This window comes from Capricornis sumatraensis, chromosome 1, assembly GCF_032405125.1.
Source record: "Capricornis sumatraensis isolate serow.1 chromosome 1, serow.2, whole genome shotgun sequence".
Taxonomy (NCBI): domain Eukaryota; kingdom Metazoa; phylum Chordata; class Mammalia; order Artiodactyla; family Bovidae; genus Capricornis; species Capricornis sumatraensis.
In genome coordinates, this window is record NC_091069.1 from 57,945,289 (window position 1) to 57,956,881 (window position 11,593).

Here is an 11,593-nt window from a genome sequence, read left to right on the forward strand (position 1 = left end):
AAAACTCTCACGATGGTAAGATGTGGAAAACAGAAAATTAGGCACTGCTGTACATAATGAAGGGGCTTCCCAGGTGGCGCTAGTGGTAAAGAATCTGCCTGCCAATGCAAGAGGTGCTGGAGACAGGAGTTTGATCCCTGGGTTGGGAAGATCCCCTGGAGGAGGGCATGGCAACCCACTCCAGTATTCTTGCCTAGAGAATCTCATGGACAGAGGAGCCTGGCAGGCTACAGTTCATGGAGATGCAAAGAGTCAGGCATGACTGAAGCGACTTAGTGCACACTATCTAATGAACTGATGGATTTAGCTAGACAGAGTACCAGGCAGAATGTTCACAAGCGCCAAGTGGTTCCTTTCAGCAGAGTATAAAAAGGATAGAGTCAAGCTTCTAAAACATAAATCAAAAAAACTGTTTAGCTTGCAAGCAAAATTTGAAGAAAATATAAAAAACCCAGTACTTGGTGGGTTAAAAAATGACACTGTTTCTCATTCTCAGCCTCTCCAGTTAGCAAAGATCCTTTAAGACCTCAGAAAGATCTTAGGAGGTGTTCCTCATAGAACTTTTTACATTGAGAAAAGGCTCGCTAAGGACAACCTTAAGAGTATGTAACCCATATTCCTTTCATTAAACAACAGGACTGCTGAGAATCTTAACGGGTTTCAGACCATAGCAGCCTCACAGGGAGCCTAAAATGGAGAACAGCTTATCCTGGTCAGATTTACGGGTGTGGCTTTTGTCTAATGGAGAAAACCCCAGAAAGACCCACAGAAAACCTACAAAGTCATTAAGATGAAAAACAGGCCAGCCTGGATCAAAGGGGAAAGAGTACAAAATGAATTGAAGTTTTTGGACTCCAGAATGTCTACAGACAGACATTAGTCTGAGAAAATGATTCAGCTGCCAACAGGCTACGTTTCTAGAATAGGAAGGATAATTTAAGGAGTGAAACCTGAAGCTCAGAGGGTAGAACCAAGAGTTAAGGAGAAACATTCCTAAGCAGAAGGACTAAGTCCTAATTAAGCACGCAGCAACTCATGCCAGATAGATCTGACATTTGTTATGAACAGTGACTGCTGTGTCTTTTTTTTCCTGCCTTTTCGGATGGGAGTGGCACACTATATTGTACATAGGACACATGGGGAACAGATAACTTGTCTCCTTAGTTCACAGGTCTTTAGACTGAAAGGAAAAGCACTTAAGGAAGTGCACCCAAGGGATCACACCCAAGATGTTTTGTGTGCAGAGGGAACTGATTTGATGACAGGATCCTAGTCTGTTAGTCTAAGTCTGATGCTGTGATGGGATGAGGTTCTGGAGGGTTCTAAGGAAGGTTGTGAATACATCTGCATGTGGGAGGGATGCGAGCTGTTGTGGCTACAGGACAGATCACATTATCCAAAACTGACTACAGTAGTACTTCCTATCAGTTCTTCCAGCAACTCGCTATCCTCTGTCAAACTGAGATCTATGCACCATTCCCCGGAACCAGGACAGGCCTAAGTTATCAATTTACTACTAAGGGCAGTGAAAGTGATACTCTGTGACATCTGAAACCAGGAGGACATAAAGGGAACACAGCTTCTGCCTGGCTCTGCCTCTCATGACACTTGCTCTTGGAACCCAGCCTGCAAACAGTGAGGAAGCCCAGACATGTAAAACCCCACATGTAGGTGTTCCGGCCAACAGCATTAGCTGAGGTCTCAGCTGCAGCCACTATCAACTGCCAGACATGGGAGTGAGGAAGCCTTTGAGATGACTCTAGCCCTAGCCACTGCCTGAATACAGCCTCATAAGGGATGCTGACCAAACTGGCCACCTGAGGCCAGGAAACCCCCAGAACTAAGTGAGGCAATAAATCTTTTACCCCAAGATCAAGGTGTCTCATGTAGTTACCACAAACCAAAACAGGATCTTTACCAACTCATAGATTTAAATACTTTCGATGGACTTAAACCAGCTGCAATTATCATGTTTGAAAACTCAAACTGTCCCAATTTTGGCCAATGGATACTACTTCAAGTTTATTATGTGTTATATTACTTTAATATTACACACACACACACACATCTATTTATCTATCTTTAGATATCTACCTGGAGGGCTTCCCAGGTGACGCTAGTAATAAAGAACCTGCCTACCAATGCAGGAGGGCTTCCCTTGTAGCTCAGTTGGTCAAGAATGTGCCTGCAACACAGGAGACCCAGGTTCGATCCCTGGCTTGGGAAGATCCCCTGGAGAAGGAAATGGAAACCCACTGCAGTATTCTTGCCTGGAGGATCCCATAGACAGAGAAGCCTGGCAGGCTACAGTCCATGGGGTCGCAAGAGTCAGACGTGACTTAGTGACTAAACCACCACCAATGCAGGAGATGTAAGGGACGTGGGTTGGATCCCTGGCTCAGAAAGATCCCCTGGAGGAGGGCACAACAACCCACTCCAGCATTCTTGCCTGGAGAATCCCGTAGACAGAGTAGCCTGCTAGGCTACAGTCCATAAGGTCACAAAGAGTTGGACATGATTGAGCATGCATGCACACACTTCATGTATCAGTTCATTTCCAACTTCCTGGTGCTTTTTCTCTGCACGATAAAATTCACTTATAAAAGTCACCATTCAGAGTGCACATGTCAGTGCCATTTAGTACATCCACAATGCTATACAACCCTCACCACTATTTAGTTCCAGAACAGTTTCATCACTCCAAAAATAAATTCCTGTACCACCAGGTCTCCCCACATTCCATTCCCCTAGCTCCTGGCAGCAATTATCTACCTTCTGGCTCTACAGAGCCTGTTCTGGACTTTTTGTATAAGTGGAATAATGCAATATGTTGCCTTCTGTGGCTTGTTTTTAAGGGTCATCTATGTTGTCACATGTATCACGTATGTAACTCGTACTTAATTTCTTTCTGTGAAATTAGTTTGAACTAGTTCAAACTGAATGAACTAGTCTGTTGTATAGATAAACCATATTTTGTTTATCTAGACATCAGCTGAACATCTGAATTGTCTCTATCTTTTGCTATAAACATTCACCTACAAGTTTTTGTTTGAATATCTGTTTTCAGTTCTTTGGGGTGGAACTGCAGGGTCATATGGTAATTCTACGTTTAACTCTGCACCATTTTACATTCCCACAGTGAAGTATGAGGGTTCCAATTTCTCCATATCCTCAATTATTATTTTCTGTTTTTATCAGAACCATCCTGTTGGCTACAAAGTGGCTATTTCACTGTGGTTTTGATTTACATTTCCTTAATGTCAAAGGATTTTGAGCTCTTTTCTAGTGCTTGTAGGCCATTTATACATCTTCCCTGGATAAATGTCTAGTTAAGTCCTTAGCCCATTTTTTATTTGGGTTGTCTTCTTGTTCCTAAGTTGTAGGAGATCTTTACATATCACGGATACTAGATTTTCATCAGTTATATGATTTGAAAATATTCCCTCCTATCCTTTTCATTCTTGTGTCACTTGATGCAAAAAAATTTTTAATTTTGTGAAATCAAATTTATCTTGTGTCTTTGGTGTCCTGTGTTGAGAAACCACGGCCAAATCCAAGGTCTACCTCCAAAATTCTTTCTTAAGCACCAGACTAAACTCTTTCTTTATTCATACAAACTAAATATCCTAACTTTAACACAAAAGATACTGGACACCTCTTAATTCTGGAATACCTTTTATTAATAATAAGCAACAATATAGAAAAGACATTGCTGTTTCAAAACAATTTGCCTTGACATATAACTTTGTAATAAATGTTGTAAGGTCAACGCTGCTGCTTCCAACCTATAAAAATATGATTTTAGCAAACAAACCAAACAAAAGGAGAGATAAAACACAATTTTCATGTGATGTTTTGGTACAGACCACTAATTCCTTAGCCTTGCCAAACTAAAGTGAACACAGAAAAGGAAACCACAATCCTGGAAATAGAGACTGTAATACAAGGACCCTCATATAAACCCTATCTGGAGATTGCAGGTTTCCTTTCTAGACTAGGGGGTAGCTGTAACTGATATTTTTGAAATCTGTCATAAGAATTCCTCCCACACAAACAAAAGACAGCCAGACATTAATGGCCAGTTCTACATTTGCAATACAGATTAATATGCAACAACTTTTTCTATAGTTAACTAAAAATACTTTATAGGAATCATGCATTAAGGTTAAAAATATACCACACATAAAAATACAGTAAACTTGATATGAAAGCAGTATTATTTCTCAGTAAATTCATATTCTAGATCTAGGAGAAAAAGGGCTCTTCAGTTATGATAAAGAAATGGCAGATATTCATCAGTATGGCAGAAGCAGGAAGGTGACATTTCCCTAGTTTTCTCTGCATCTATGTGTGGATATACATTACCTATATATTCTCAATCCTGTACTCTAAGTCACAATGTAAAATGTATTTCAAAATGGTTTGAAAACAACTGATCTAGAGAAATAAAAATGAAGAATAAAAAAAAGATTCTAATATCTGTAGAAGTAAACAGGCTGCATCATATATTAAACTACTTTCTACCATGTACACCTCGTTACCTACATCTATCACTGAGCAACAGTGTTTTATTATCCTAGTGAAAAGAAAGAATTCTAAAAGATGATAGCTAAAAATATCCACACACAAGTTCAGTCTTAAACTAGCCCTGCTGTCAAACTTGATCTTAGTTAAATAAATTAGCTTAGTCAATCCTCAAGAATAATAATGTCTCCTTCTCTTTTAAGATCAATGCATATGCAGTGAAGACTCCCAAATTTATAGTCTGGGAGAGGGTCAGGCTAGACTGAAAGCCTGGGTCCTCCAAACCCCATGTCCACCTCAAAAAAGGTTGGGCCTGGCCATGCAGTCCTGGGACTAAGAGAAGATGGATGGTGTCAGGTCTGGCAAGTGAGGAAGAATCAGAGCTCTGAAGCTCATTTCTGGGAAAGAAAGAGCAATTCATTCCTGCTGAATACCCACATGGATGACTAAGTCCAGACACTGAGAATCAGTTAGATGTCAGCTGAGGTGGTTAATTTTATATGTCAAAATAGGTGTTTTTGTGAGATCAACATTTAAATCAGTGAACTACGAATAAAGTGGGTTGCCTTCCACAATGTGGATGGGCCTCATCCAACCAACTGAAGGCTTGAATAGAACAAAAAGACCAGCCTGCCCAAGCAAGAGGCAATTCTCTAGCAGACTGCCTTCAACCAAAACTGCACCATCAGCTTTCCTGGGTCTCTGGCTTGCCAGCCTTCAGACTGAAAATGTCCCATCTTCTGGGTATGTGCATATCTAGCCCACCAGCGTCCATTACTCCATTGATAGCCTCCACAACTGCATGGATCAAATCTTTATAAGTCTATCTATATATGCATCCTATCAGTTCTGTTCCTCTTTGTGTGTTACTCATTCAGTTGTGTCTGACTCTCTGTGACTCCATGGACTGTAGCCCACCATCTCTTCTGTCCATGGAATTTTCCAGGCAAGAATACTGGAGTGGGTTGCCATTCCCTTCTCCAGTGGATCTCCCAAACCCAAGTATTGGACCCAGGTCTCCAGTACAGCAGGCAGATTCTTTACTATCTGAGCGAAGTTTCTCTAGAGAAGTTCTAAAACCTATGGAGGTTTAAGGGAGGTCACATCAATACAGTGGCTGACTTGATTTTTCTGGGCTCCAAAATCACTGCAGATGGTGCAGCCATGAAATTAAAAGACGCTTACTCCTTGGAAGGAAAGTTATGACCAACCTAGATAGCATATTAAAAAGCAGAGACATTACTTTGTCAACAAAGGTCCATCTAGTCAAGGCTATGGTATTTCCAGTGGTCATGTATGGATGTGAGAGTTGGACTATAAAGGAAGCTGAGCACCAAAGAACTGATGCTTTTGAACTGTGGTGTTGGAGAAGACTCTTGAGAGTCCCTTGGACTGCAAGGAGATCCAACCAGTCCATCCTAAAGGAGATCAGTCCTGGGTGTTCTGATGTTGAAGAACTGATGTTGAAGCTGAAACTCCAATACTTTGGCCACCTGATGCAAAGAGCTGATTCATTGGAAAAGACCCTGATGCTGGGAAAGATTGAAGGCAGGAGGAGAAGGGGACGACAGAGGATGAGATGGTTGGATGGCATCACCGACTCAACAGACAAGGGTTTGGGTGGACTCCAGGAGTTGGTAATGGACAGGGAGGCCTGGCATGCTGCAGTGGTTCATGGGGTCGCAAAGAGTCGGACACGACTGAGCAACTGAACTGAACTGAACATCCTCTTATGGAAATTAAGAAAAATTCACAGAACACATTAATCTTTCATTCAAACATGTCACACTTGTGACATGTTCATTTACTGAGCATCTATTAGGAGCTAGGGACTATTATGAGTACTGATATAAATACAGTCCCTTTGAGGAGCTTCCATTTTAATGTGGAAAACATAATTAATACACAGTATGTCAGGAAGTATAAAAGCTAAAAGTAAAACCAAGTAGGGTAAGGGTAGGTTCCAGAGTGATGCAAAGGAGAGAGTGATCAGAGGTGTCTTAGATAGGGAAGGCCTCTCTGAAAGAAAAGTGATATCTAAGAAAATATCTGAATGGAGTGAGCTAAGCAAAGATGTGTGGGAGGACTTCAGGGCAAACAGCAAATGAAAAGGCAATCAGAAGAACAGAATGAGGCAGAGTAAAAAAAAAATTAGATATGCAAAGAGCCAGATCATGAGGAGCCCTGTGGATAGGTAAAGAGTTTAGATTTTATTGTGATACGATGGGATGTCACTGGGGGGCATGGCATGGTCCAGTCCATGTGCTTTTTTAAAGGCCTTTGTTAACAACGAGGTAAAGAACTGACCCTAGGGTAGACTGAGGAGACAGTTCAGTGACAACCATGCTGTAACTTTTGGGCAGAATAAGGAAGAGTGGGCCTGAAAGGAGGGCCCCAAAGATACACCTCTACAGTTTTGCCCCGAAAGACTGCTCCGCTTCCTTCATACTCCCACGCCCACTTGGGCACTTTGGTAGCCCAGATTCTAAGATGGCTCCCATGATCTTTGTCCCCAGTGGTTAAGCCCATGATTATAGAGTTGTACACAAGCAAAAGGGATTTTACAGATATAATGAGGTTTCTAATCAGTTGACCTGATTTATCAAAAGGGATTTATCCAGGTGGGTTTGCCCTAATCACATAAGCCTTTTAAACCTAGGTCTGGAAATCAGAAACAGGGAAGACATATTAAAGTCTGAGAGACAAGCTCATGGTAGCCTGCAAGAAAGTAAACATCTATGTTATAAACTGCTTCTGAGAATCTTGTGGCAAAGAACTTCAGGCCGCCCCCAGGTAGGTGAGGTGAGAGCTAGCAAGAAACAGGGACTTCAGCCCTACAGCTGCAGGGACTGAATTCTGCTAACAAACTGAAGGAGCTTAGAAGAGGACCCTGAGCTCCAAAGGAGAACCACAGCAGGGACACACTTTGCACCCCTGTATGACAGCAAGCAGATAATCATAACCATTCACCTCTAGAAACAATAAGGTAATAAATGGGTGCTGTTTGAGGCTGCTCCGTCTGTGCTACCTGCAATGTACACACAGCAATAGAAAACTAATACACACTCCACTTTCCTACAGAAGAGCCTGCTTCTCTTACCCTGGAAACGAAAGGGGAGATGGAAGATAAGCAAACTTGGAGGAAATGAAAAAAACTGACTTTTCTAACCCACTGAGGCCAGGGACTTTGCTCAATTGCTCGAGTCACAGAACCTGTTTTGTAAATTCCACATTTTGCCAAAATACAAATTCTCTTTCAATTGTAAGCAATGGAAGTAGGTTTACTATTTCAAATTTCAGTAAATTACTTTGATGTGTGTGCTTAGTCGGTCAGTCCTGTCCGACTCTTTGCGACCCCATGGACTGTAGCCTGCCAGGCTTCTCTGTCCATGACAGTCTGCAGGCAAGAATACTGGGGTGGATTGCCATTTCCTTCTCCAAAATTACTGTGATAATTATGCAGAAATAAAGGTAACTCCTTGGACGTCTGCCAAAGTTGTCCTAGCACCTAGAGACAGAGATCCTCAGGCTAATCTCAGAAACGAGCACAAGGTCAGGCGCTTAACCTTCCTCGAGTTCTAGAAGCTCGAGCTCTTACTCTGTTTTTGTTCAGAGTTAAGAATAGCTCAAGAGGCGTTCTCAGCCACTTAAAGAAAGGCAGTCCTTCCTGGATAATTACAACCTTGACCCCTAAAACGCGGTCTCTAGCAGTCCAGGCACCTCCTTAAGGTGCAACAAGCCAAGAATATCCGTGTCCCGCTGGGAACTGTAGTTTTCCCTCCGTCGACCTTCAACCACTGGATCCGCGAAACCTCTCACGCGCCCAACCGGCGACCCGGGCGCCAGCAGCCTCGATTGGTCCTAGACTGAGGCAGCGAGGGGCTGATTGGATGGCACGTCCCCAAGGCCGTGCCTCCCGTCCTACACCCGCCTCCCCGCCACCTTCTCTTCTCCACGCCCCATCCCGCTTCAGCAATAACCCTCCAGTCATTCCCGTCCACCGAACTCCCGAATTAACTGCCTCACAGGCCCACCCAGGACTCTCGCGATAAGGGCGGTCCGGAGACACGCCTCTGTCCTGGGGCCTAGGCAAAGCCAATGCCTCCCTTATTTTCCGCTGGTCAGTTCACCCACCATGCGCTGTCTCCCGGCGCCCCCGTCCTCACCTGGGCGGTGGATGTCACGCCGGATAACTGACAGGCTCGCAGCATCTCTACTGGGCTGACGCCGCTGCGGGTGTAACTGGGAGCTAGGGCGGCGGCGCGTGTAGGGGACACGGTGCGTCCGTGCGTGCCTGCGTCCGTGCCGCCTCTCCGCGCCGGGCGTACCGGAAGGGCAGCAAACGCCACTGCGCACGCGCAGCCCCGTCTTGCTCCGGCCATTTGAAGAGGGTGGGGCCCTTTCCAAGCGGAAAGGGCGATTTCCCCTTCCGGGTCGCGCTGAGAAGTCGCCTCTGTTACCCGAAATATAGATTGTTAGGTAAGCGGGAGGGCTGGCGGTGGATCTGAAACTCAGGCTTTGGTCCGCCCAGGAACCAGGCAGGTGTGACTCGTCGAGAATTCAAGCAAGAAACTATCTCAGCCATTTCTGTCAGCTGAATATTTCGTAGAAAGAAAGGGATTTGCCGAAAGTTACGTAAACAATGGTGTGGTCTCTGCGCGTTCCTTTTGTTTCGCAGCCCTTCAGGGAGTCATCCTGCTTAAGGGAGATTCAGTTCAGTTCAGCTCAGTCTGTCAGTCGTGTCCAGCTCTTTGCAACTGCTTGGACTGCAACGCTCCAGGCTTCCATGTCCTTCACCGACTCTGGGAGCTTGCTCAAACTCATGTCCATTGAGTCGGTGATGTCATCCAACCATCTCATCCTCTCTCGTCCCCTTCTCCTACCCTCAGTCTTTCGCAGCATCAGGGTATTTTCCAGTGAGTCAGCTCTTCGCATCAGGTGGCCAAAGTATTGGAGTTTCAGCTTCAACATCAGTCCTTCCATTGAACACCTGGGACTGATCTCCTTTGGGATGGACTGGCTGGATCTCCTTGCAGTCCAAGGGACTCTGAAGAGTCTTCTCCAACGCCACAGTTCAAAAGCATCAGTTCTTCAGCGCTCAGCTTTCTTTATAGTCCAACTCTCACGTCCATACCTGACCACTGGAAAAACCATAGCCTTGACTAGACGGACCTCTGTTGAAAAAGTAATGTTTGCTTTTTAATATGCTGTCTAGGTTGGTCATAACTTTCCTTCCAAGGAGTAAGCCTCTTTTAATTTCATGGCTGCAGTCACCATCTGCAGTGATTTTGGAGCCCCAAAAATTAAAGTCAGCCACTGTTTCCCCATCTATTTGCCATGAAGTGATGGGACCGGATGCCATAATCTTAGTTTTCTGAATGTTGCACTTTAAGCCAACTTTTTCACTATCCTCTTTCACTCTATCAAGAGGCTCTTTAGTTCTTCGCTTTCTGCCATAAGGGTGGTGTCATCTGCATATCAGGTTATTGACATTTCTCCCAGCAATCTTGATTCCGGCTTGTGTTTCTTCCAGCCCAGCGTTTCTCATGATGTACTCTGCGTATAAGCTTAATAAGCAGGGTGACAATATATATCCTTGACATACTGTTTTTCCTATTTGGAATCAGTCTGTTGTTCCATGTCCAGTTCTACCTGTTGCTTCCTGACCTGCATATAGGTTTCTCAAGAGGCAGGTCAGGTGGTCTGGTAGTCCCATCTCTTGAAGAATTTTCCACAGTTTATTGTGATCCACACAGTCAAAGGCTTTGGCATAGTCAATAAAGCAGAAACAGACTCTTTTTCTTGAACTCTCTTGCTTTTTTGATGATTCTATGGATGTTGGCAATTTGATCTCTAGTTCCTCTGCCTTTTCTAAAACCAGCTTGAACATCTGGAAGTTCATGGTTCACACATTGCTGAAGCCTGGCTTGGAGAATTTTGAGCATTACTTTACTAGTGTGTGTGATGAGTGCAATTGTGCAGTAGTTTGAGCATTCTTTAGCATTGCCTTTCTTTGGGACTGGAATGAAAACTGACCCTTTCCAGTCTTGTGGCCACTGCTGAGTTTTCCAAATTTCCTGACATATTGAGTGCAGCACTTTCACAGCATCATCTTTCAGGATTTGAAAGAGCTCAACTGGAATTCCATCACCTTCACTAGCTTTGTTCATAGTGATGCTTTCTAAGGCCCATTTGACTTCACATTCCAGGATGTCTGGCTCTAGGTGAGTAATCACACCATTGTGATTGCCTGGGTCGTGAAGATCTTTTCTCTATAGTTCATCTGAGTATTCTTGCCACCTTTTCTTACTATCTTATGCTTCTGTTAGGTCCATACCATTTCTGTCCTTAATCGTGCCCATGTTTGCATGAAATGTTCCCTTGGTATCTCTAATTTTCTTGAGATCTCAAGTCTTCCCCATTCTATTGTTTTCCTCTATTTCTTTGCATTGATCACTGAGGAAGGCTTTCTTATCTCTCCTTGCTATTCTTTGGAACTGCATTCAAGTAGGTATATCTTTCCTTTTTTCTTTTGCCTTTCGTTTCTCTTCTTTTCTCAGCTATTTGTAAGGCCTCCTCAGACAGCCATTTTGCCTTTTTGCACTTCTTTTTCTTGGGGTTGGTCTTGATTACTGCCTCCTGTACAATGTCATGAACCTACGTCCATAGTTCTTCAGGCACTCAATCAGAGCTAATCCCTTGAATCTATTTCTTACTTCCACTGCATAATCCTAAGGGATCTGATTTATGTCATACCTGAATGGTCTAGTGGTTTTCCCTACTTGCTTCAGTTTAAGTCTGAATTTGGCAATAAGAAGTTCATGATCTGAGCCACAGTCAGTTCCCGGTCTTATTTTTGCTGACTGTATAGAGCTTCTCCATCTTTGGCTGCAAAGAATATAATCAATCTGATTTTGGTCTTGACCATCTGGTGCTGTCCATGCATAGAGTATTCTCTTGTGTTGTTGGAAGAGCGTGTTTGCTATGACCAGTGCGTTCTCTTGGCAAAACTCTATTGGTCTTTGCCCTGCTTCATTCTGTACTCAAAGGCCAAATTTGCCTGTTACTC

At 43.7% G+C, this 11,593-nt stretch overlaps 1 protein-coding gene across 2 annotated transcripts in view; it reads right to left on the reverse strand.

The window, feature by feature from the left end:
• Positions 1-8,812, reverse strand: part of IMMT (inner membrane mitochondrial protein) — a 38,918-nt gene extending 30,106 nt beyond the window's left edge. For both annotated transcript variants that reach the window (XM_068971043.1, XM_068971034.1), the window contains exon 1: positions 8,691-8,812. In XM_068971043.1, the coding sequence (XP_068827144.1) occupies positions 8,691-8,735 (45 nt within the window). In that variant the 5' untranslated portion in view covers positions 8,736-8,812. The remainder of the gene's footprint in view (positions 1-8,690) is intronic.
• Positions 8,813-11,593: the final 2,781 nt, after the last annotated feature.